This window comes from Solanum tuberosum, unplaced genomic scaffold (assembly GCF_000226075.1).
Source record: "Solanum tuberosum cultivar DM 1-3 516 R44 unplaced genomic scaffold, SolTub_3.0 scf00172, whole genome shotgun sequence".
Taxonomy (NCBI): domain Eukaryota; kingdom Viridiplantae; phylum Streptophyta; class Magnoliopsida; order Solanales; family Solanaceae; genus Solanum; species Solanum tuberosum.
This window is the reverse complement of record NW_006239095.1, coordinates 66816-93174: the sequence shown is the minus strand read 5'-3', so window position 1 is coordinate 93174 and position 26359 is coordinate 66816. Positions and strand designations below refer to the sequence as shown.

The window sequence follows — 26359 nt, the reverse complement described above, 5'->3', positions numbered from 1 at the left end:
CAGGATTTAAGTGTGTTAGACCATTATTTCTAATAATAATAACAACGAACAAAATAATACTATTTGTTTGATACTAAGGCATGTGTAGTTCCCTAGTGAGTAGGCGTGAAAGATAGGTCGAAGAAGTATTTGGGAGAAGTGATTAGATAGTATACGATAATTTTAGTTTATCGGGGACATGATCTTAATAAGATATGCGTACATTCTATCCTCTCTAGACCCCACTTTATGAAATTTCACCGAATATATTATTGTTTGCGATTACACCCCACCTCCCTAGTAATTGTTGATCATTTCTTACTTTCTCCTTTTGAACTTTTCCTAATAATTACTGCCACGAGCGCTCATGAAATGATGTCTAGGTTAATCATTTTTGTTTTCTTGTCTTGTCTAGTCTTCGATATATCTATATTCACACGATATAAAATTCATTAAACAAGAATTTTTTTCATATTCAGGCCTCAAACTCGAAACTCATAATTAATCTAAGTGTGATGTGGGAATTATATATATCATTGATGGATATATACTTATATCTTCATTTTATTTTTTTTTGAAAAAGTTTAGGGGATTGTAGGGTAAGAAGACAACAACTTTGCTTCCACAATCAAATACATTACCCCATGCGTTTGTCCCAATATTTGAGGGTAAAAGTTTTAATTTTTTTCTTTATAAATTAAAGTTAGTGTATAAAGATTGGAACTTTTTTAATTTTTGTCCTTAAAAATTAAAGTTCTCATCTTTATTGGCCTTCCCCTTAATCATTTTGTTTGCTTCTATTTTCATTTCACTATCTTATCTAAAATTAAAATGCCTTTATAAAATTTCTATGTGAAAAAAATGGCATGCACCACAAATAAAATATGAAGAAACAAGAATATTTTATTGATAAACAGTGCGAGTATAATTCTGTTATTAATAGCGTATTTCTTGAATATAGGGTGAATTGGACCTCCTTGGGGGGTTATTTTATGGATCATCTTGAAAGTATTTGATGATCAAGAATAGTCCAATCATATCTTGATCTCTTTACGAATATCACGAGAGTTTACGGGATATTCGAGATGCCCTCTTCTAGAGAATATATTACCCTTTATATAAAATGAACTAAAGTATTGAATGAATTAGCCCTGCAATTAAAATCGTCTGGTAGAGTCTGGTAAAATGATGATTATAATAATATTTGTGTGATTAGAGAATATAATATCACTAGTTTGTACCAAAATGATATTGATCCACAAATGTTAAAAACATGCATGAGAAATGAATGTAGAATTAGTGAAAAAATTAACAATTTTATGAAAATGATATGAATTTCTAATAGGAAAAAAAACATGTAAAATGAATTTAAAAATATCCAAAGGTGTATCAATCAAGTAGCCCAATTTGAAATAAATGCCACTACAGGAAAAAGTGTGTTTTGTAAAACAATTCAGCTTTCTTGATTAAAGTAAGAGCAATTATGAAGGCAATAAAAAGTTTTTATGACTATACAAATACACAGTTGAAACAAATAATAATTCCACCTTAATTTAAAAAAAAACAAAACAAAGTTAAGGTAAAATATTGTGACATATTAATAAGGTAAAAAAATAATAATCTATTGCCACTAAACGTCTCTTTTGATCTGACTATATGAATCTTACTGAAAGTGTATCCATGTTGCGTTTAGGAGATGAAGACAATCAAACTTCCAAGTTCAAGGGGATAATTAGGACAGTATATGTATGGCGCCAAGTTTATATTTTTATCTTGGTTCCTTAAGTTGGGTGAGTTACACTGTATTGTAAACAAGTGTTACCTCAAGGTGACAAGTGAGAGTTGTTCGAATGCTTGATTTGGGTTCGAGTCACCAAGACTCCAAAAAAGGGGTTGATTTTTTTCTTATTATAAATAAGTCTTACATCAAGGTTACGCCTTATAAAAAAGTTTGTCTTTCAAAGTAAAAGATTCTTTTCTTATTTGTTGTCTAGCTTCACATGGTTGCATAACCATCATATTGAAAATTGGAATGCCTTTGATAAGCCTATATATATATATATCAACACTCACACGCAAGGCATTAAATGATTATATTAAAATTAATTAATTTTTTTTTATAAAAAATAAAGTTTTGGATGAAGTCAATATGACCAAGAAAAGAAAGGAAACTAAAAAAGAGAGTATATATTATGCAAATCAATTGAGTTATGGATTGCCTTAAAAGAAAAAGAAGCACCAATTTGAAGACTTATGTTATTGCTCAAAGTCATTACCTTTAAATCAATTTTACTTTAAAAGTGGGGTTACCATCATGCAAACCACCACTAGGTAGCAACTCCATATTGTCTTTGGTGTCTTCTTTTCTTGTACAATCTTGTCTTGTTGAACATCCCAATTCATTTCTATATTACATAAAATACATAAATATATTCTTTAAACTTGATTTCAGTCTACGTTGCATGAACTTATCATTTTCAATGTTGCACTCATTTCAGATTCTTAAAAAATACATTACTTTTGGATAATCCAATATGTACCCCTTGACATTTTTGAGCTGTCCGAGCAACATAGACTTCAACTGATATCTATTTCATCCAATTTTGAGTGTACACAAGTAGATATTTAAACTTATATAAAGTAAAGTAGACACACGCGTTCTACATGACATAATATACGTAGGAGACAACGTAGGACATATGTATCAATTTCTTTAAATTTATACAAAGTTTAAATATCTACTTGTGCACACCTTGAAGAACATAGATATCAGTTGAGATCAAGTTAAAGAACATGCCTATGTGTTATGCCTTTCTTTATTTGCCAAATTTAGTTATTACTACTATTATGGTAATATTGACATGTCAATATTTTTATGAAAGTAGTTTTAGTTTGTGTTATTGGAAAGAGTACAGTTGCCATATTTTGGATTCTTGTGAAAATTTGTTTGAATCATCTTCTTCATCAGTAGTTTCTCTTCCAGCTAAGCTTTTTGTTCTTTCAGATAAAATTCCAATTTGGGTTTTTTGTTCCAATGAATCAGCAGAGGGTAGGACAGACATTTTACCATTAGGTGGAAGCAATCACCTTTGTTTGTTTCTTTGTTTGTTTTTTCTCTCTCTCTCTCTCAACTACAAGACATGTCATTTTCTTTACATTAAAATAAAGTCTCAAGAATCAGAATTTTCATGTAAAAAAAAGTGGAAGAGCAGAGTTTCTTGATGTTTGATTGAGGGGTTGTTTTGGAATTTACAATCAAGAACCCCCTCCAAATCCCAAAACTATTGTTTCTTGATTATGGGGTTTTGCTTCTTTCTTGAATATATATAAATATATATAGTGTTTGTTTACCTTTTTTTCTTCTTTACTCAAGAATTTATTAGTACTTTTGTTGTTTTCTGCTGGATTTGGGACATCATTATTTTATGTGTACTAAATGTCAGCTCAATGAAGAACTTTGTTATCTAGTGTAATTGATTGCTTGTGTTTGATACCTATATGAAAATTTTGGGGCTTTATGAGGTTAAAGATTGGATCTTTTTCAGTTTTAAGGTGGAATGGGGGCATTCTTGAAATGAGTTATTGATGAAAGAAAGCAGTTTGATGAGGGTTTTGTTCTGCAAAATCCATTGTCCATTTGTTTGTTTTTGTAAACCCTCTGCTGCTCATCTTTACACTCCAGGTCCATTGAAATTGGAAAGTACCCCACATGTTTCTGGTGCCTCTCATCAACAATCTGAGGTCAGTCTAGATGCTGGAAATGGTCTTAAAAGTTGTATTAGGAAAAGTCCTGTTGTTGGACCTAAGGAGATTATTGACAAGAAGAGAGTTCAATGGATGGATAACATAGGAAAAGAGCTTGTTGAGATCAAGGAGTTTGAATCCAGGTAAAGAGCAGCATTACTTTATGCATTAAAAATGTGTTCTTGGAAATTTTGAATTAAGGGGTCAAGATGATAAAATGTGGAGAATATAGATCTAGGTTACTTAGATATATTATTGAGATCTATCTGCTAGAAGAAGTTAATATGTCCTCATCTATATTGCTGAAGAAATCAAGAAAATTAGATATAGGCATGTGTTATGATTTATGAAAATGAAGATCTGACCATAAGACTTTTCTAATTCTGTATACTTTTGGGAGAAAATTGAATGAACAATGATAAGTACAGTACCAATGTGCAGTGCTTGTTTTTTCCTTTCTCAGATTTTTGTTGCTGATATTGAAGAATGTTTACTTGATGTGCCCATATATAGCTAGTTTGTGGTCACAACTGTTTCGTTCAAATATCTTTGTTCATGGTGTTTTATTTGAATTGTTAATCTTTCACTATCTGTTATGCTTTTCTTTGCTGATGCTAAACATGGTTTATTTTGATGTATACTTTCTTTGCTTATACAAAACGAGTATGAGGTCGTTAATTTCTTTATTCTGGATGGGGAGAGTTAAAAGGATTAGGAGTCCAAATGCTTCTTTTATGTAAGTACATAAGATGAATTACAGTCCACTCGTTGATTTCGAGAAAACCGAATCAATTGGCTTTTTTCCCAGTGATGCCTCCAACTCTTACCCTCCCTTATTAGTAGTAGGCAACCTTTCTTTCTCACCTTTCTTCCAGCTTTTTCCAGATAAAGGTCTAATAGAGTTGCGCTTTCTTAGTACATTGCCTTTCATTACCAATCTGTCGTTTTACAGCATGAAGTCTATTGCATTGTTAGTTGCCTGTTCACTTTTCTCGTCGTGTTGTTTCTAAATCCTATTTCATTTTTATTCCCTCTGGGCTTGTTCCTTTAGTATGAAGCTGAATGTTAAAGATGATGTTTCTGTAGTGAAACGGGAGATACTGACACTGAAGAGGAGACAAGACATTGTCTATGCATTATTCTTTGATGCTACTTAACCAGCTTCTTCCTGCAACTACCTCCAAGTGGCTGCAGTTTAATCTAATACAAGAACAATGAGGAAATGACTTCATGTGCATGAGAACATTGTTCATGATCGGAAAAGCTACAGGCGTTAGTAGAAGTGGAGCTGATGCATTCATCAGAATTGCTATTCTTTTTCATTTGCATCGAGATTTTCATCCATCCGTCAGATTCCTCATTTGATTATCCGGGAAACCCCCTACATGGGAGTGAAGGTTATTCATGTCTCCCTTTCCTGCTATTGCGGATTGTGATCACTTTCAAGATTTCTTATGTGAGAATTCAGGTCAACTGACAATTGCTCCCTGTTGTAGAAGTGTGAAGCTAAATCGATGTTTATTCTTGCTTGATTCGTCTGAGTAATTAAACCACACACAAGTTAACTGTCATCTCCTGCAATACGTTTTCTGGTTCTAGCATTTGAAGGCTACTGGAAAAGCTATGTGCACAAGTGTTAAACTTCAAAGAACAAGCAGCTAGTGCGTGTCATTTCTGTTGTTCTCTCAAAATAATAGCCTTTTGATGAGTTCCAGCTTGGTAGACTGATAATATATTGCACGTCAATGGAACTGCTTCATAGAGGGAGAATACAGGTTATAATTCCTCTTCATTGTCACAAACAGGTAGCACACGCACCAATGATCAGCTTGAATGGTTAACATTGAAGAGTTCGTGTCAATCGAAAAGAAGAGCTTAGGTTGCTATAATTTGCTGTTCTATTGCATTGTTAGCTGAATTCAAAGGCAGAAGTTATGAAGATCATACTGTTTTTTCTACCTTTGCTTCAATGCAATTTTACTGACTTGGATGCACCACTGAAATCTTTAGTGGAACAGTAGATTTTTGGTTTCAAATTATCAGTCATTCTATTGTCTTTTGACACTCAAATGTAAACACTCTCTGCAAATGGAAATATTTATTAGTAAAATCATTTCCACTTCCATTTGTGTCTTGTTTTTGCTGCTTCTTGATCTGTACTGTGCGTCTTCGAGGGAGGAGGCTGTGCTGTTCTGTAAGCTAGCCAAATCCAGTAAGTAATATGGCGTTGATATAATGAAATGAAATGGCAATCCTATTCACATTGCTTCCCATGCAAACCATGATTCTTCTTGCTCTCATTCTCTGGTTCCGTTTGTTGTAGTGACTTCTTGTCTGGACAGTGCAGTTGAATTTGGAAGCCACAAAGACACTATTATTAGCACAAGAAGTTCGATCATCCATTGGATCCCTTTGGCCTCCAACTAGTGTTTTACCTTTGGGATGGTTATTGCTGATATCTATCGTCGTCTGTTGTGTATTGTATTTTGATTATCACACTATTTTGTTGTTCTTGGTTCTTTCTTGTAGTCTTTGCACTGCTTCCTTTGTTAGTTGCTACGTTTTCTACACTGTTTTCTTCTTCTTTGTACCTGGATTCGCTGCTCTTGAGTCAAAGGGTCTTTCGGAAACAGCTTCTCTACCTCCACGAGGTACTAGTAAGGTCTGGGTACACTCTACCCTCTCCAGACCCTATTTGTGGGATTTCACTGAGTATGTTGTTGTATTGCTGACATCCAAAGTAGTGAGTTGTTGAAGCTTTGTAAAGGACTGGGGAATTGGACCAGAGAACTGTTGTGAGACAAATCTATGCTATTAAGACTCTCCAAATTCCCAGGAGTTGCTGGAATCTAAGGCCATTGTAAGAGATGTTAAGCATCTTTAGGCCTCTAAATTTTCCTAAAGAAGATGAGATTTCACCAGAAAAGTGTTTTTTTGACAAGTCCAGCCAAGAGTAGATGTCGATGCTGGTGCTCGATGACAGGCCTTGTACTGACCTCTTCCAGTTCACTATCAGGTCAGTGCACTCAATCGATAAGGTGAAACTGAATGAAATCGATGAGAAGGTGCTTGGTGTTTCGATCATTCCAACTAGATTTCCGACCTCTGCATAAATGCTTCCAGTGAAGCTGTTGTGTGACAAGTCAAGAATATGAAGATTACTTGAGTTTGAAATGGTACAAGGAACTGAACCTTTTCATATTCTGTAGGCACATTGGCCAACTTAAGAGCATGTACTATTGATGGATCGACGAGATATGTAGGTTTCAAATTGAAGATCTTTTCATATTCAAAATACGAACCTTATAATTACACGAGATTGACCATAGTGTAATACAATTAAAATGAAAAAAAAATTAATGATCAGAAGTAATTTCATATCTATAACTCACCTATAAACAAAATCCAAAAAAGGGAGCATAGTCAATGTATTGCCATTTCAGTTTATGAATGTGCTGCTGCTTCTATTTCTTGTTGAAGCCAAAAAGGGACTTAATCGCGTTGATGGCATTCTCATTGATGAACGATTCATCAAACTTTTTCATGAGTGTCTCGAAATCCTCAGACGTTCTTAGATTAGCAAGATCGGGGTCTGTCCTGATTCTCTGTTAACAAACAGGCAAATATTAATCAGGTACACTACTAAACCATACCATTTCCTGCAAATTTCTGAATCTCATTTACCTTGAAATCTTCAAATCCTGCTTCCATTGCATCCTCCAAAGCAGATAATCCTGCTTGAAGCTATCACAGGGCAATAAAAAGAGTCATTTCGAGAACCACGATCCAGTAAATTATCATCCAAAATGAATTATGGTCAGCTAAAAGCTCAGCATAATACATAAATATCCCCTTTAACTTGACCTCATTTCACATTTATGCCCTCCATCTTTCGGTGTGTACAAGTAGACACTTGTATAAAGTTGAACAAATAAACACACACGTCCTACGTGGCATCCTACATGGGAATTTGCATCTTACGTGTATTATGCCACATAGAACTCATGTGTCTACTTGAGAGTCAGCGTGTAATCAAATAGAATTACCTGATTAAGCTTGGAATAACAACAGGCAACATTGTAACTTGCCACAGCAGCTTCATCTCCAGTTGGTCTTGATCCTAACACAGACTCAAACTTTTCGAGTGCTTCTTCGTATTTGCCATTCCTTTTTTACCAGGAAGACAAACAATCCATTAATAGGAAACTTTTACATGAATGACAATACATTGGTAGAATGATGTTAAATGACCTTACTTAGAAAGTTTTAGTCCTTCACGAAGATCTCTTTCTCGTTGCTCCTTTTGTTCTTTCTTCCTCTGAGCATTCGTTACCTGAGCATTACAAGGAAAGATAGGGTCAACGCGTATGTGTTTTTATACCATTTATACTCTAAACTTGTTTACTTACTTGAATTTCCCTAACTCTGTCACTAATGAAACCAGCATTCCTCTCAGCTCTGATAATTTCCTTTTCTGTCAATTCACCTACTTCTTCCACCTTCCCTGAGAAATGTGATGATTCGTATGAGGTAACATATCGAACAACGATGCCTAAATTAGTTTAATGTTCTAACCATATCTCTTTTGCATCTTCATGAGCAAAGGTCCAATTCTCTGTCTGATAGTGTACATTGTTCTTCCATATTCAGCAGCAGGCCATATTTCCTCTCCAAACACTGCACTGAACACATTTTGCCATTCCACATTCTTTACTTACACATGCACAAATAAATAAGGACAAATAACACAAGTAGATCAAAACTACTATTCGTGCTAGATTTCAATCATCAAATGCATGAGGTCAAAATCAGGTATAATTTGTTCCAGATACTCTACATCCAAGTAGATTCACATGTATTTAGGATACATGACTCTCTCCCTATGTATCTGTGTTTCAGAATGGGGAAAAGAGACAAATATACCACCGAACTATTGTAAATGATATGCAGATACCCTCCGTCATACTTTTGGGACATTGTTGCCCTTGCCGTAAAAAAACTAGAGCATATATGCCCTTCACTCTAACGAAAGACTAAATAGGGACACGTGACACAATCTTATCCATCGATCCGACGTCCGGTCGGTGGATAAGATTATGACACGTGTATGTCTGTTAGTATAAAGGGTATATATGCTCTAGTTTTTGGACGGCAAGGCACCAATGTTCCAAAAGTATGACGGATGATATCTGCATACCATTTAAGATAGTTTGGGGATATATTTGTCCTTTTTCCCTTTTAGAATGTATTTGGATGTATCTGATATCCAGATACATATATCTAGTGTGGTTTGCATGTATCTAGGATACACTGACTCTCTCTTGCGTCTTTCCTCTCTCTCATTCAAAGTAGCAAAAATACACGTATCTAGTATAGCTGACTTGAAATCACAATATATATAATTATTTCAAACTATAGAAAAAAAATTAGTAAATATAGTAACAATGTTTGAGTAATTAGGTAGTTTTTTCCAATATAATAATAGAGTACTAAAATTGAACACATCTATTAGTAGTATAACATATGCTTAGTTGCTCGGCTACCTAAACTTTCACCTACCCCTTATTGGTGTGTATTCAATTTCCCACATCACCTTCACCTTATTGGTGCGGATTTAATTTCCCACATCGTAAACCCCTAAATTTTGTTAAAAAATGCAAATACCTGGTGGCAATGACTCTATCTCCAACAGTAAATTTCCCAGTCTTATCAGCTGAACCACCAGGAGCAATAGCATCAATGTAAGTTCCTCCATCTCTACCTTTAGTAAATTTAAGTCCAAAAGGCTGAACAATCTCAACTTCATACTCTTCATACTTGTCTTCTTCTTTTTCTGACTGAGTTGCCTCTGTTTCTGAAGCTTTAACCATAAAGATTGAAGCTTTACCTAAATGGCTACAAAAATTGCTGCTAAAACATAATTGATTCTTGATTTTAATCAAAGAAGAAGAAGAAGACGAAGGGGAAAATGGGGTTTTTTGGTTGTTTTGGTTGAGTTTAAGTAAAGAACAAAGTGAAGTGTAGCTAATGGTGGAAGCCATTGATTCTTGATTTTGGTTTTGCCTATTCTTGAATTTTCTCCTTCAACAAAGTGATCATTCAAGATTTTGTGTTGATGCTAAAGGATTGTGACTAGTGGCTCTAATAGCCTCTTCAATTTTCACTTCCAATTTGTGGTGCCACATCCACCAAGTTTGATGCTTTTTTTTTTTTTTTTACTTCAATAAAATAGCATATACCAAAAAAAATAAATATGTAGAAACTATGTTAGAAATAATAATGGCACAATATGTAAATACCCTTGTTAACTTTACTTCAATTGACATCTATGCTTTTCTACTTTGAATGTGTACATTATATAAAATTGAACAAGTATACACATACGTTCTACATGACATAATTCATGTCGAATGCCACTTAAGATACAAAATTGCCATGTAGGACGCCAAATTAAATGGCGTATTTATGTATTATAACAATAATTATTATTAAACATACTAGGGGAAAATATTGCCATAATGCATAAACATACCTTTTAACTTTGTGTCTGTATAAATAAACACTTAAACCTGTATAAATTGTACAAATAGACACAATCGTCCTATGTGACATCTTATATGAAAATTTTGTGTCCTATGTGTCGTCCAACATGAATTATGTTATATAGGACGCATGAGTCTATTTGTTCAATTTTATACAAGTTAAAATGTCTACTTAAAATTAGATGACATAAATACCAACTGAAATTAAATTAAAGGATATATTTATGTCTTATGCCGAAAATATAGTATCTAGCATATATTTGCAAGTATAAACAATGTAACAGTGAGTTGTCATGAAATATAAATCAACTATGGGTGTGTTGGTGGTAGGAAAGGAAGTGGAAAACAAGTTGGTTCTTACTTATTTTTTGGTATTTGATATATAAGTAAAAGTTATTATTCTAAAAATATTCATATATATTGAAGATAAAATTATGCGGATGAGGTAGGATGATGGGTGTTATGACTTATGGTGCGGCAGATAAAGAAATTATAAAAGCTATGCTTGTCAATCGAATAGGTGATTTTGGATTGTTTTACAATGATGGAGGGCAAGGTTGTATTATTTGGGTTGGTGGTGTGGTGGGTGGTCGCGAGGATGGGAGGAGACAACACAACTTATGTTTTTCTATTTTTATTAGAGAAGTTATTTTCTTATTTTTAAGAAGCTTGTTTTTTTAAACAAAATATTTGCCAAATTTTTTAACAGCGAACACACCCTATATGTATTTCTTAACTTCCAAACAATTGAAAAATCATAAGTTTTTAAAATAATTTGAACAATAAGTAATTAATGTTGAAGATAAAATAAATAATAATAATAATCCTTTTTTAATATATTAACAGTATATATAAAAATATATTTGCATAATATTTGTATCTTTGGTTCAATGAGAAAATGAGTCAAATTCTACCTAATTGTACCACTCATTTTGCTAAATTTTAGAGGAATACTAATAGAAAAGAATAAGTCAACATAATTAGAATAATTAATTAATTAATTAACCAAAGAAGAAGTAAACAAAAAGTAGAGGAAATGCTAAAATATAGTTAAAAATATAAGGAGAGCCACACATATAATGTAGGTAGTTAATAAAACATTTAGTATAAATTCCATCAAGGAGAATGTATCAAATGCAAGCTCTAGCAACTAAAAAAAGGAAGCAAGAAGAAGATATTTCCCTCTTCTTCTTTGTCAGAATTAAATAAAATTCCCCCCCAAAAAAATATCCATATATTAAAAAAAAAGGTTGTAATTGGGGAAAAAAATATGGAGAGAACTAGTATCACAGTTGTGTCTTTGCTAGTTTGCCTTACATTTGTGTTGGTTAAAGCTGAGGATCCTTACCTTCGTTTCGAGTGGAATGTTACTTATGGAACTATCGCTCCATTAGGGGTCCCACTACAAGGGATCCTTATAAATGGACAACTTCCAGGGCCTAGGATCAATTGTACGTCGAATAACAACATCGTTGTAAATGTATTCAATCATTTAGATGAGCCGTTGTTGTTAACATGGAACGGTGTTCAACAAAGGAAGAATTCGTGGCAAGATGGTACCCCGGGTACTATGTGTCCAATTATGCCTGGTACAAACTTTACATACAGGTTCCAGGTGAAGGATCAAATCGGTAGCTTCTTCTACTTCCCAACAACAGACTTGCATCGCGCTGCTGGTGGTTTTGGTGCTATAAATGTTCATAGTCGTGCACTTATCCCAGTTCCATTTGACAACCCCGCGGATGACTATAGTGTGTTTGTGGGTGATTGGTATAACAAGGGGTATAAGTCATTGAAGAAGATATTGGATGGAGGAAGGACAATTGGAAGGCCCGATGGGATTCACATAAATGGAAAATCTGTAAAGGTTGGTGACAAAGCTGCGGAGCCACTATACAAGATGGAGGCTGGTAAGACGTATAGGTATAGATTTTGTAATGTCGGTATGAGGACATCAGTGAATGTTAGGATCCAAGGACACCCGATGAAGTTGGTGGAAATAGAAGGATCCCACACAGTGCAGAATGTATACGAGTCACTTGACCTTCATGTTGGTCAATGCCTATCGGTGTTGGTGACTGCTGATCAAGAGCCAAAGGACTATTACATGATTGTTTCGAGCAGATTCTTGAAGCAAGCTGAATTGTCCTCTGTGTCTATCATCCGATACACAAATGGAAAGGGACCAGCATCTTCTGATCTCCCAGCACCACCACCAGAAAACACTAAAGGCATTGCCTGGTCCATGAACCAATTCCGGTCTTTCAGATGGAACCTTACTGCTAGTGCTGCCCGTCCCAACCCTCAGGGATCATACCACTATGGACAGATCAACATCACTCGCACTTTCAAGATTGTAAACTCAAGGAGTGAAGTTGATGGAAAGCTTAGATACGCGTTGAATGGTATCTCCCACACTGATTCAGAGACCCCATTCAAGCTAGCTGAATACTTTGGAGCTACTGATAAGGTGTTCAAGTATGATCTCATGGATGACGAACCATCAACGTCATCAGACAAGGTAACCGTTGCCTCAAATATCAAGAATGCAACATTCCGTAACTTTGTTGAGATCATCTTTGAGAACCATGAGAAGACCATCCAAACCTATCACTTGGATGGATATTCCTTCTTCGCAGTTGGGGTTGAGCCAGGGAAGTGGACTCCTGAGAAAAGAAAGAACTACAACTTAGTCGATGCCATAAACAGACACAGCATCCAAGTCTATCCTAACTCATGGGCCGCGGTCATGACCACACTTGACAATGCAGGACTATGGAGCTTGAGATCAGAAATGTGGGAGAGGTTCTACTTAGGACAACAACTATACTTTAGTGTTCTCTCACCAGCTCGCTCGTTGAGAGATGAGTACAACCTCCCTGACAACCACCCTCTTTGCGGTATTGTTAAGAGTATGCCAATGCCTTCTCCATACAAGGCATAGATCGTCATACATTACATTCGAGGGGATCATATCTAAAATATAACAACAACACCTTGATTTTTCGCCTTTCTTAAATCATGTATTCTTTCTATTTACATTCTTTCTTATAATAAAACTTAAGTCAAGGCTTTTCCCCCTCCATATAATCTTGTCAAGTGTCAAGAAATTGTAATTCGAGATGATCGATACATTAAAGAGCTGCATTTTATGTACTACAATCTCTGCTGCATTACAACTTATATAAGGCTCGTTTGGTAGAGTGCATAGTTTACATCTTTACGAGTTGTAAAAATAAACCGTTAATTCGTGCTCTTCCTCTGTACTAGATATATATACAGCTCAACTTTCCAAATATAACTGAAAGATTGAATCCTCTTTGTTTCTTCTGTGTGCGCTTCTTTATATTTTGAACCCCATTTAGTAAAAATTCTGACTCCGACACTGCAATAGCTGTGCCAGTTACTTGATATGTCTCACTCATGAACATTATATGCTGGTTAATTAACATATGTTACTTCTGTTTCCATAACTCAGAGAACATCAATCACTTTCCTACATTGTCAAACTATCAACTTGTTCATGTTGCACCTGTGTCATATCCTTAAAAACAGACTACTTTCGAAGGATCTGATGCACACCAGTCGATATTTTTAAAGAGTCCAAACAACATAAGTCAAGAAAGCCTATGATAGCGCGCTGTTTACCTATGCACCTTTATAATGATAACACCTTTATTTTTTTTAAACAAACTAAATAAATTGAAACGAAACGAGTATATATTAACCAAAAGAAGAATAAAAAGTACATGTCATGTGTCACAAAGATCTCAATTTGTTATTGGATAACAAAACAACTTTCAAAGACAATTCAGGCTTCGAACACCGAGTGGGAAACCGAATCAAATCCTCAACACATTATTAGATAACAAGACAACAAATCCCAAAATCTTGTTTAAAAGCCACTAAGAATCTCTCTAATACACATTGGAAAAAGTGGATTAGTTTTGCTATAACCTCCATCAATCATTAAGTTTAATCCACTTACATACTTAGACTCATCACTTGCCAAATAAACAGCAGCAGCAGCAACATCTTCTGCTTCTAATTTTGCTTCTTTCAAATTAGCTGATTTCGTAAGTGCTTCATCTACTTTACTTTGATCAATTCCACCAACAAAATTAGTTAACATTGGTGTAGCCACAACATGTGGTGTAATGCAATTTACTCTTATACCATATTGTCCTAATTCCACGCACAAATTGTTCGATAGCCCGATTACCGCGTGCTTAGACGACGCGTATGTGTGTGAAGACATCCCGGCTACAACAGCTGTCACACTCGCCGTGAAGAGAATGACACCTTTTTTAGCCGGGATCATCACTCGAGCCGCGTGTTTGGCGCCTAGAAAGGCGCCAAACACATTGATGTCAAATACTTTTTTCAGGTTTTCGTAGTCCGTTGTAGTAATTCCTAAAGATATACTTCCTGTAATGCCTGTATTTACGAGTGACAAAATTAGCTCATGAAAATTTCACCTTCTTAATCAGCTCATTTATTAACTCAATCCATCTTGACAGATAAATTGAAAAAAAATCCATGACAATAACTATTCTTTTGTCAAAAATATTTGCATAATTTTTTTAATATGTAGCTATAATAATTAAAATTATTAGAAAAACAAATAAATAAACTAACGCTTAGTAAAAATTAGGCAGGTTGGACTATCCATTATTTAGCCCGTCTTGGCCCAACTAATTTTTGGGCCAAGTTAAATAACGACATTCATTTATCGATTTAATTCATTTAAATTCATTCAAATTCAGTTTAAACCGTTCATTTGACATACATACCTGCATTGTTGTACATTATATCAATCTTTCCATGCTTTGACACTACAAAATCTATGGCCTCCTCTACTTGTTTTTCAATAGTGACATCGCAATGGACGTACGAGATGTGTTCTAGCCCGATTTCGTCGCAAAATGAAAGGCCAAGATCATCTTGAACATCAAGAATTACAACTTTAGCACCATTTTTGACAAACAATTTTGCAGTAGTAGCACCAATTCCACTTGCACCTCCAGTAATAACTGCTACTTTACCATCTAGCCTGAAAAATTACAAAAAATAGAAAAATTACATTTATAGCCTATTTGGCTAAGATTTGAAAAACTAAAAATACTTATTTTAAAGAGTCGAGGTGTTTTAACCAAACTTCAAAAAGAATTAAGTGTTTTGTGATCAGTATTAGCAATCAGAGCCGAAATCAAGATTTGAATTTATGGTTCGAAATTCTAGTTCATTCGAATTACTGAATTTTAAAATTAATAATTTATGACTATTCAATAGATTTCTTGAGACAAATATAGAATTGTAACCAAAGTTACTGAATTATTAGTAAGAGTAATTTTTTTAAAGTGAGAGTGCAGAATTCTAAACTCCATTTCATAGATACATATAGAATTCTGCGAAAAAGTCGTATTCGATGAAAGTGATCACTACATACATACCTTTTGGCTGATGTAGAGACTGAATTGCTATTGGTTGCCATTTTTTAAAGACAAAATTCAAGAAAATAATGACTTCACAAAGTATTTTTTGAATCTCTTTGATGTGTTAGTGTTTTAATGTCTTAGTTCCAATTTGATTGAGCTTTATATATATAGTGTGAGAGTATACTATTTAATAAAATGAAAAAAATAATTCAAATACTAAATATTAAAAAATATTTGAAAATAAGTTTGATTAGAGAGTGTAGGAGTTATTATTTGACTACTTGAAAGTCTAATTGGTCTTTCTTGGCTGCTAATTGTTTCTTATCTTTTTTCTAATGGCACATTTTTCTAAAACGTAATATTTAATGATGATTTATATTATTTTAGTATATTGAAAAAAATGTAGCACATCATCTGCAAGGTCAAAATAGGCAACTATTTTAAAATTAATTAAGTATTGTGGCTTTGATTGACTATTTAGTTAAATTTGGAGAGTTGGGTTCTACTCTTATTGACATTCTTTTAATTTTGTACAAAAGATGTATGTCATAGAAAAAAATGGAACAATTTTGGGAAGACCGAAGATTATTTTCGAAAGATTCTTTTAAAAATATGCAAATAGCGGGGTAACTTTTTTCTCTCTTCCTTCCTTTTTTGTTTGTTTCAAATAATGTTCAAAAACAATGATTTATAAGATTTTTCAAGGTAAATTTAGAACTCAGGACTCGTTAGCCATGGTTTGAAATTAGTAATATGAAATAAGATTGATTTGAAGTTGAAGTGTTGTTTGAACAGGCAATTTAAATTTCTTAAGTTGCATTTTTTTTTTGTCATAAACATGAAAAAACCTATAAGTTGTGAAAAGTGAAAACTATCAAAATATTTGCAATTCTTATACACTTTTACCAGATGAACAAACTATAGTTCATAAATAAGATATCTGAATATCTAGGCGCCGAATTGATAAATCACATATCTCAATGTCCCTTTTATAAATAAATGTTTGTGATTACAAACTTGTAGACGTTCAATAAATATCAATAATCTTCAAGAATAGTTTTAGAAGAATGATATTAGAGATCATCCTCGATCCTTAATAAGTCTGACATCAAGTAGACAATCTATTTTCACTTTTAATTCTTGATAGCCCATTACCCCATTAGTTTACCTAAATTTTATTTTTTATTTTTTATGCTCTATAATTCTATAGTGAAGCTCGAAGTTGGATTCATCTTGCATGAACAACAATCATTTTTCTTGATTATCTCTAAAATGTCTTTTAAAAGCGAGATATTCAAACTATATCTTGACACTATTATCAATGTTAAATTTTATTTTCAATTTCATAACTCTGAATTTAATTCTAAAATAGCTAAATATTTTATAATATTTTACTACTATCTTAAATATAGATCATTTAAAATCTTTACACTTTAACCCATCCCCAAAATTCAATAATGTGTGGTAGTTGGTACAATATGTCAACGTGAATGAAAAATTTAGAGAAAATAGGAGCATGCTGTAATTAGATTAGCCTAACAACTATTCTAGTTTCTATAAATAGTTTAGAATAGCTTAGAATTAGAGGCGATAAAATTAATTCATGAAAATAATATGCGGTCAATTTAATGAATAATTCTTTCATTTACCGATTTAATCTATTTTGACTCACTCAATTTATCATAAAAAACAAATTGATATGAAATCTGAATTGATCCACTAGAAAACTGTGAAAGCTTTTCAAAAGGGCATTCACAAAATGATCCAACTTAGACTATTTTTATTAGGTAGTTAAAAACTATATATATATATATATAAAATAATTAAAATTTGGAAAGAATGGAGCGAATTAGATTCTATCCGTTTTTTAAAAATATTTTGACGAGTTATTAACCTGTTCATTTATTGACTCAATTATTTTAACGTGTTATTAGTCTTTTCATGTGAAAATATATTATATCTTTTTCAAATTTTAAATAATAGTACAAGTTTAATATAACACATATATAACTAATGGTGAATAATATAATTGCTCTTGGTAAATTGGTAAGATTCACAAACAAATGGATCAATAGTGCATGTTTCAAGTAATGAAAAGTTAAATATATTAAATTAAATATTATAAGGACTAAAACATAAATGAAATTATCAAAAACTGAGGAATCAAAAGTGCTATTAATTAAAAAAAGATTTCAATTGATCACATGGAGCTATAGTTCAAGAACATAATTAACTAGATAGCCGATTGATTTGTAAATACTTACTTGCATCCGAAGTTGAACAAATCTACCTCCCTTCACAAAAATAGTGAAATTCAGTGACAACGTAGTTTATCCCGATATCTTTTCCTCGAGAGAAAGCACTTCGTTTTAATCAAGTTTATTGTTAATTAATCTATCAATTGGAATTAAGCTTCAATCGCGATTGCTTGTCATTTCTACATGTTAATTAATCAAAGAAAAATGCTAAAGAATTGTATACATATATTATATATTTATTAACTTGACGTAAACATCAAATACAAATAAACTTTTAACTAATTGAATTAGCTCTTATTCCTTCTACTCTATAATAGTATCTAAATAGCTACATCATATTGTGTACAGTAAAGTTAGGCAGCTAATTAATAAAAGCTGACTAAATTATTTCCCATTATTAGTTAATAAACTATAATTAAGTGATTATTTTCCTTATAAATACTCGAACCAAAAAGTTATTATGCCATCACAAAAATAAAAGGTGATACAAAGGCATCAAAAAGCAAAATGGACAAGAGTTCATGTGTATTTTCTCCAAATAGAAGGTGAAAAAAATATCTTTCTTTCATTAATTTTTTGGGGTTAAAATAGTATAGTATTTTTTTTAGTATCATTTACTAAGCTTGGCATAATTAAGTAACTAAAAATTGTTCTTATACATGTATATATTATAATGATATCAGAGCAGTTAGAGATTATGTTTAAATCTAAAATAAATATTTTATTGGTATATCAGTGCACGTAAGTTAAATCTCGAAAGTCGTTTTTTTCAGGTTGGAGGGAAAGGTAGCTATTATCACTGGTGGTGCAAGTGGTATCGGAGCGACTGCGGTCCGAGTCTTCATTGAGAACGGTGCAAAAGTTGTCATCGCGGATATTCAAGATCTCGAGGGTGAAGAAATCTCAACCAATCTAGGCGAAAATGCCCATTACGTTCATTGCGATGTCTCGAAAGAAGACGACGTAAAAAATTTAATCGACGCTACGATTTCAAAATTCGGTCATCTCGACATAATGTACAACAACGCTGGCATTTACGACACGACGATAAAATCCATCATGGACACGGAAATCGATGACCTAGAGCGTAAAATCGCGGTAAATTTAATCGGATCTTTTTTAGGCGCGAAATATGCGGCGAAAACAATGGTACCACGTAAAAAAGGGTGCATTTTGTTTACAACAAGTTGTTGTACACAAGTGGCTGGAATTGCATCACACACTTATGTTGCATCAAATTATGGAATTGTAGGTATGTGCAAAAATTTGGCTGTTGAATTAGGGTTGCATGGTATAAGAGTTAATTGTATTTCACCTTTTGCTATATTGTCAAATACTAAACTTAATAATGAAATTGGAGCAATATATGAAGGAATGATGGGTGCAATAGGGAATTTAAAAGGGGTTAATCATAACAAAGAAGATGTAGCAAATGCTGCTGTTTTTCTTGCTAGTGATGAAGCAAAATACTTAAGTGGACATAATCTTGTAATTGATGGAGGATTTAGTGTTGTTAATCCTAGTTTTCTCAAGATTATGGAGCAATATCAATAAGTGTTATTTAAAAAAATATGATGAATAAGAATGTTGTCGAGGGATTTTCGGAAACAATCTCTCTATCTTTACGAAGTAGTGATAAAGTATGTGTACACTATACCCTCTCCAAACTATGTTATTGTTGTTGTTGTGTTTTAAGAAGAATAAGAAAGGTTGAAGAGGTGGTGTAGCTAGAAATTTTAATAAGGGAATTCAGAAAACTCGAATTATTAGTGTATCATGGTCTATTTGGACATGGTTTTACTATATACTTGGATTTGTTTAATTGTAAAGATAGACTATTTTTTAGTTTCTTTTTTGATGTAATAGTACTTTATAATATGACATGATTTTGATATTAATTCTTATGCTTAGTGCTCATGTTGCTAGGAATTTATTTGATAATAATTTTATTGCTAGTGTGAATGCTTTATTTGAATTATTGTGATGGGAATGGAGAATTATTAAGGCAACTTGACATGAATACTTTATTTTTGGATATTCATTTTGTAATAAGAAGAATAAGTAGCACCAACTTGACTTATGGGATCAAAATTAAAAATTCAAAATAACTAAGTCGATTAATTCATAAATCGAATTTAAGAAAATCGATCCAATTCAATCTTCTGTGAATTAAATTTGAATTGTAATTCTTGAATCGAAAAATAAAAAATTTATATCTAAATTTTCATATTCCATCTGAACGACCACCCCTAATCATTGTTTCACCTTTCAAATTCATGGCCTATATTTAAATAGCGCAGACCTAATTGTTATAAGCAATATGTTAGGAAAGGTGTCTACATACCTAATTACCTAAATTAATTACATATTTGCTAATTAAGAAAGTCAGCTTCCAATAATTGGAAGTATTTACAAATTAAATAGTTGCACAAGTAATTATTATTAATTAAAAACAATTAATTATAAGATATATCCTAATTAGAAAACAAGTACTAATTAATAAGAGCCATTGGACTAGTACTAGTACCATTCTCCCTAACAAGTAATCTTCCTCATTTTCAAGCACTCAAAGAAGAATTCCATGGCCTCCAATGCTAAAAGGTATGTTTTAATTTGTTTGTCATGTTTTTCTTAATCTTGACCATATCTTCTCAAATACAATTGTTCTTATTAGTTTGTGAACACTTCGATTATATCAAATTTATTAAAATTGCCTGATCTTTAATCGATTGTCTAGTTGTACCCCTAAGCCCCTTTCGCCTATGTTGTCTCAGTCTTGAATAGAGTCCATTACCTAGTTTTCTTTGTTTAAACGAGACAATTGGATATCCTTTCATCTCAATTTGAATATAATAAGAGTGAAAAAATCTTTGAGGTTTTCAACAAAAAAATTGATAAAGTTATAATAATCAGACCAAATTTGGAATCTTAAATTTGCCACTACCACTAAGTTATCCTACTATTGATCATGAGTACACATATCTTTTGTACTCTATCGCAACCAAAACTTAGACGATTGAAAGACTTCACCTAATGTATTTTATTTTTTTTACTTTTATTTGAAGAGAGTTGACCTTTAATGTTGCTCTAATGATCATATTAAAGCACAATCGTATAAAATCGATCACATGTTCGATTGTATCAGGCTAGAGGGTAAAATTGCTATCGTAACAGGAGGTGCTAGCGGAATTGGTGAAGCTACAACAAGACTTTTCATCAAACATGGTGCAAAAGTCGTAATTGCGGATATTCAAGACGATCTTGGTCAATCCATCATTCAAGAAATAGGCGAAAATGATGTCATCTCTTACATGCATTGTGATGTTAAAGTGGAAAAAGATGTCGAAAATGTAGTGGACATGACGGTCTCTAAGTACGGTAAACTTGACATCATGTTCAGCAACGCAGGAATTTCTGAAGAACTCGATTCCACCATCTCAAAAATCGACTACGAAATTTTCAAAAACGTATTTGATGTGAACGTCTTTGGGGCTTTAATGTGCGCCAAACATGCATCTCGTGTGATGATTCCGGCCAAAAAAGGTAGCATTATATTCACATCGAGTATTGCGTCCGTTATGTGTGCCGGCGCGTCGCACACGTATTTGGCATCGAAACATGCCGTGGTAGGTCTAGCCAAGAACTTAGGTGTTGAATTAGGGCAACATGGAATTAGGGTTAATTGTGTTTCTCCATTTTGTGTGCCAACTCCAATGTTAAAGAATGGTCTTGGAATTGATGAAAAGGAAAAGATTGAGGAATTTGTGTGTGAAATTGCAAATCTTAAAGAGACAATATTGGACGTTGAGGATGTTGCACAAGCAACATTGTATCTTGCTAGTGATGAATCAAAATATATAAGTGGGATGAATATTGTGATTGATGGTGGATTTAGTACTACAAATGTTGCTCTTAAGCAAGGCATTACCATGTTCCGTTCTTAAATATAATATTTATTTTGATTTGTTACTGAAATTTTATCGTATCTCTAATAAAACTGCTATTATATGTAATGATATGGTGAAAAGAATCATGAAATACCAATTTGATGTGGTGACATCATTATGTTATTTTTCTTTCCCATTACACCTTTAGTTTACTCATAATTTCATAATCTTATTTTCTATTTGCCTTGGTATTATTCTACCTTTTTTTTCTTTCTCCAGTTAATAGAGATTTTTTCTCCGCATGTGATTGAATTCCTATGTGAAGTTTTCATAAAACTTTAATAGATATTTCACTTGATGCTCACATAACGTATACAAATTATTTATCTATATGAATAACGTGCATTATTAGCATTGTACTAATTTGGATCTAGTCCATCATGTGTAAAGTGAAAAATGTCAAATATTGAGATTGAATCGCGATGTGGCACTCCAACTCGACCCGTTTAGAAAGACAAAATGGATTTGGAGCAATTTTTCAACATCAAATCTAAAAAATAAATGATATTATTGATAGATCTAGACAATTCTTTTTTCTATTACGATTATTATAACATTGTGTCATGTACTAGTTGTTGGACCTCAATTATTTGAAACATCTAATTAACTATATTAATTACTCAATTATTTGCGGGCAATCAACTAATCAAGATTGACAGCTATCGCAGATCTCATTGTACCGTATAAAATAAGCAAATTTATGATCTACCTATAGCTGTCAAAGATCTAATATTTTAAAGGATTTAATTAACTTATTTAATGCTACACTTAGAAGTCAACTTTCAATTGGATGTTAACACTCTCTACACTCATTTTTATTTGTCTAGTATTGAACTAACACATCTTTTAAGAGGCAAGAAAATAGAATAACAACTTTAGAAAACAAGTATAGTTAATAATAAGGGTAAGTCTAGATGATAAATTATCTTTTGATTATCTAAACTGGACAAATAAAAATAAACATAAATTTTTAATAGGCATAATAAATAAATATGTTTTTTAATTTGGTTTCAACTGACATTAATAAAAAGGACTCTAAGTCCAAATTTAAATGTATTTATTCCTTCAACAATGATTATTTATTTATTAATAGTAACACTTCTTGGAAGCAAAAGAATAAATTATGAAATTATTAATGTACGTGACTATGTAATCTTGTGTGTAAGATAATATAGTGTTTTAGTTTTAATGACTGATAGGTTTTAAGTATTATTTTCTAAATTCCGTGATATTAAATTCTCGCGCGACCTTCAGCTTTGAATGTGAACACGTGGACACTAAAACTTGTATAAAATTGAATAAATAGACACCCGTGTTCTACGTGACATAATACACGTAGGATGTCGTCACGTAGGACAAGTATGTCTATTTATTTAATTTTATATAAATTTTAAGTGTCTACTTGTGTAGACCCAAAGTTAAAAGAACATAGATAGATGTCAATTGATATCAAAGTAAACGAAAGGTCTATGTATTATGTCTTTAAAATATAATAATGAACACTTAAAAACAAAATGGGGGAAGTGATTTTATATCGCAGCACAAAAGATAAGATCCATAACTTTGAAGTGTGGGGGCACACCCATAAATACAATCAACTAGCAAATATATCTCATCTTCCTCATTTTTCAAACACTTGAAGGTGAATTATATTCCATGGCCTCCATCTCCTCCATTGCTAAAAGGTATATACCTTTATGTTGTTATGTTTTCCTTAATGTTGAGCTCATATTGTCCCATTCTAATTGTTCAATTTATTTGTATATCTTTGATGATATTAGGGAGTTCATTTAAACCTTTATTATATGTATACTTCTTAATTTTTTCTTTTATGTATGTTAGCACTCTTTCGGTCCAAATTTATGTGATGATATATTTGATTGATTTAAAAAAGAAAAGAAATATTGTTTTTTTTCTAAAGTTGTCTAAAACTAGTATAGACATTGGTGGAGTAAAATGAAAAGTTTAAATTGTTACTGAATATGACAAAATAAAAGTATGTCCCGTAATTTGAGGTATAAAGAGTATATATATAGTTCAAGTCGAAAGCAACATAATTCTCCTATATTTGCCTATTGTTATTATTGCTTTAATTGTTTGATTGTGTCAGGCTAGAGGGCAAAGTAGCAATCATAACAGGTGGTGCTAGTGGAATTGGTGAAGCTACGACAAGACTTTTCACCAAACATGGTGCAAAAGTTTTGATTGCGGATGTCCAAGACGATCATGGCCAATCCATCATCAAAGAAATAGGTGAAAATAGAGATGTCTCTTACGTACATTGTGATGTGAAAGTGGAAAAAGATGTCAAAAATGTAGTGGACATGGCAATTTCCAAGTACGGCAAACTTGATATAATGTTCAGTAATGCTGGAGTTCCAGGACAACCTGATACCACCATCCTCAAATTAGACTATGAAAATTTCAAAAACGTATTCGACGTGAACGTCTTCGGGGCATTAATGTGCGCGAAACACGCGACTCGTGTGATGATTCCACCCAAAAAAGGAAGCATTATTTTCACTTCAAGCATCGCCTCGGTGACCTATGGTGACGTGGCACACACGTATTTGGCATCGAAACACGCGATAGTGGGGCTAGCAAAAAATTTAGGTGTTGAGTTGGGACAACATGGAATTAGGGTTAATTGTGTTTCTCCATTTGGTGTGGCAACTCCAATGTTGATGAATGGTCTTGGAATTCATGACAAAGAAGAGGTTGAGGAATTTGTGTCACAAATTTCAAACTTGAAAGGGACAATTTTGGAGGGTGAGGATGTTGCACAAGCAGCATTGTACCTTGCTAGTGATGAATCAAAGTATATAAGTGGGATGAATATATTGATTGATGGTGGATATAGTACTACAAATGTTGCTCTCAAACAAGGCATTAGGAAGATTGGTAGTCTTGAATGAGTAATTTTCTTTTTTAGATCAAAAGTGTGAGTTTTATCCTTTGGAAAAAAAAAGTTTGTCCATTTACCTATGAGTGGAACTATTAAAAAATCAAACTATCCCTCAACTTTGAACAATAGATTTATTTGAATGTAATCAAAGTGTTGACAAATTGAAAAAAATGGAGTTACTTAGAAAGTAACATTATTTATAGGGGTATTTTAGAATTTAGAACCTATCAAAGATATTTCTATTATTGAGAGTATCACAACTATTACACTATGTATGACGTAGGTATGTGTGTACTTATTCAATTTTATATAAATTTAAGTGTTTTCTTCTTCATATCCAATGTTATGATAGTTGAGGAAAATCAAATAATTGATATTAGATATGAAACTCTAGAAAAAAAGTGAACCTATCAAAGATGTCCTATTTTTGAAACGGCATGATACATAAACGTGTCTTTTAATTTGAATTTAGCTGTTAATTTATGTCCTTCAACATTGAACGCTCACAAGTAAACACTTAGAGTTATATAAAATAAAATAAATAGACGCATGAGTCGAGGACGAGCATGACATAATGCAAATCATGCATATAATAGTAATACAAATCAGTTTGAATATATCTCACGAGAATTATCATATAATATGTACAACTGAATTCAAACTTAAGGAAACACAAGCAATTGATAACAAATATGAAACTCTCGAAAAAGTGATACTTTAGTATACTCCCTCTGTTCCTTTATAATTATCATATTATGTTTTTCGAGAGTCAATCCAACTTTAACTTTTCAATTAGAGTTAAATTTTCAATTTTTCTTTAGATATTTAGACTCGATAAAATATAATTAAACTTGAAAGGGACAATTTTGGAGGGTGAGGATGTTGCACAAGCAGCATTGTACCTTGCTAGTGATGAATCAAAGTATATAAGTGGGATGAATATATTGATTGATGGTGGATATAGTACTACAAATGTTGCTCTCAAACAAGGCATTAGGAAGATTGGTAGTCTTGAATGAGTAATTTTCTTTTTTAGATCAAAAGTGTGTAAGTTTTATCCTTTGGAAAAAAAAAAGTTTGTCCATTTACCTACGAGTGGAAATATTAAAAAATCAAACTGTCCCTCAACTTTGAACAATAGATTTATTTGAATGTAATCAAAGTGTCGACAAATTGAAAAAAATGGAGTTACTTAGAAAGTACATTATTTATAGGGGTATTTTAGAATTTAGAACCTATCAAAGATATTTCTATTATTGAAAGTATCACAGCTATTACACTATGTATGATGTATATGTCTATTTATTCAACTTTATATAAAGTTAAGGGCCTGTTTGGAAGGACACCCTGGTAATTGGATTTGGTGTAATTGGTGTAATTACACTGTCTTGTCATGTTTGGAAGGACAGGTAATTACTTGGTCAGCAGGTAATTGGTGTAATTGGCAGTGGGTAATTACACTCTACAATTCACAGGCAGAGGTTGTGAATTGCTGGTAATTACATGGTGTAATTACTACCTGATTACTTTTTAATTTCTTTTTTTT

The 26359-nt window shown here is 32.7% G+C and overlaps 7 protein-coding genes across 7 annotated transcripts; 5 read left to right on the top strand and 2 right to left on the bottom strand.

Moving 5' to 3' along the window:
* Positions 1–2867: 2867 nt before the first annotated feature.
* Positions 2868–5846, top strand: LOC102590330 (uncharacterized). The gene is made up of 2 exons (XM_006354056.2): positions 2868–3866; positions 4810–5846. Exons 1-2 carry the CDS (start codon positions 3565–3567, stop codon positions 4868–4870), a joined length of 363 nt encoding a protein of 120 aa, XP_006354118.1. The 5' UTR covers positions 2868–3564; the 3' UTR covers positions 4871–5846.
* A 1163-nt stretch (positions 5847–7009) lies between these two features.
* Positions 7010–9925, bottom strand: LOC102590017 (uncharacterized). The gene is made up of 7 exons (XM_006354055.2): positions 9388–9925; positions 8299–8405; positions 8133–8227; positions 7980–8056; positions 7770–7890; positions 7408–7467; positions 7010–7328 (listed from the first exon to the last, which is right to left on the bottom strand). The coding sequence occupies exons 1-7, from the start codon at positions 9762–9764 to the stop codon at positions 7188–7190; spliced, it is 978 nt and encodes a 325-aa protein (XP_006354117.1). The 5' UTR covers positions 9765–9925; the 3' UTR covers positions 7010–7187.
* Positions 9926–11520: 1595 nt separating this feature from the next.
* LOC102589681 (L-ascorbate oxidase homolog) lies at positions 11521–13320 on the top strand. The gene has a single exon (XM_006354054.2). It carries the CDS (start codon positions 11536–11538, stop codon positions 13207–13209), a length of 1674 nt encoding a protein of 557 aa, XP_006354116.1. The 5' UTR covers positions 11521–11535; the 3' UTR covers positions 13210–13320.
* Positions 13321–14095: 775 nt separating this feature from the next.
* On the bottom strand, positions 14096–15842 carry LOC102589358 (secoisolariciresinol dehydrogenase-like). Its single transcript, XM_006354053.2, has 3 exons — positions 15719–15842; positions 15059–15318; positions 14096–14702 (listed from the first exon to the last, which is right to left on the bottom strand). Exons 1-3 carry the CDS (start codon positions 15757–15759, stop codon positions 14161–14163), a joined length of 843 nt encoding a protein of 280 aa, XP_006354115.1. The 5' UTR covers positions 15760–15842; the 3' UTR covers positions 14096–14160.
* A 2626-nt stretch (positions 15843–18468) lies between these two features.
* Positions 18469–19773, top strand: LOC102598529 (tropinone reductase-like 1). Its single transcript, XM_006354155.2, has 2 exons — positions 18469–18506; positions 18735–19773. The coding sequence occupies exons 1-2, from the start codon at positions 18469–18471 to the stop codon at positions 19513–19515; spliced, it is 819 nt and encodes a 272-aa protein (XP_006354217.1). The 3' UTR covers positions 19516–19773.
* Positions 19774–20459: 686 nt separating this feature from the next.
* Positions 20460–22005, top strand: LOC102598194 (secoisolariciresinol dehydrogenase-like). The gene is made up of 2 exons (XM_006354154.2): positions 20460–20562; positions 21107–22005. The coding sequence occupies exons 1-2, from the start codon at positions 20543–20545 to the stop codon at positions 21903–21905; spliced, it is 819 nt and encodes a 272-aa protein (XP_006354216.2). The 5' UTR covers positions 20460–20542; the 3' UTR covers positions 21906–22005.
* A 1426-nt stretch (positions 22006–23431) lies between these two features.
* LOC102589038 (secoisolariciresinol dehydrogenase-like) lies at positions 23432–24979 on the top strand. Its single transcript, XM_006354052.2, has 2 exons — positions 23432–23593; positions 24019–24979. Exons 1-2 carry the CDS (start codon positions 23565–23567, stop codon positions 24821–24823), a joined length of 834 nt encoding a protein of 277 aa, XP_006354114.1. The 5' UTR covers positions 23432–23564; the 3' UTR covers positions 24824–24979.
* The last annotated feature ends 1380 nt before the right edge of the window (positions 24980–26359 follow it).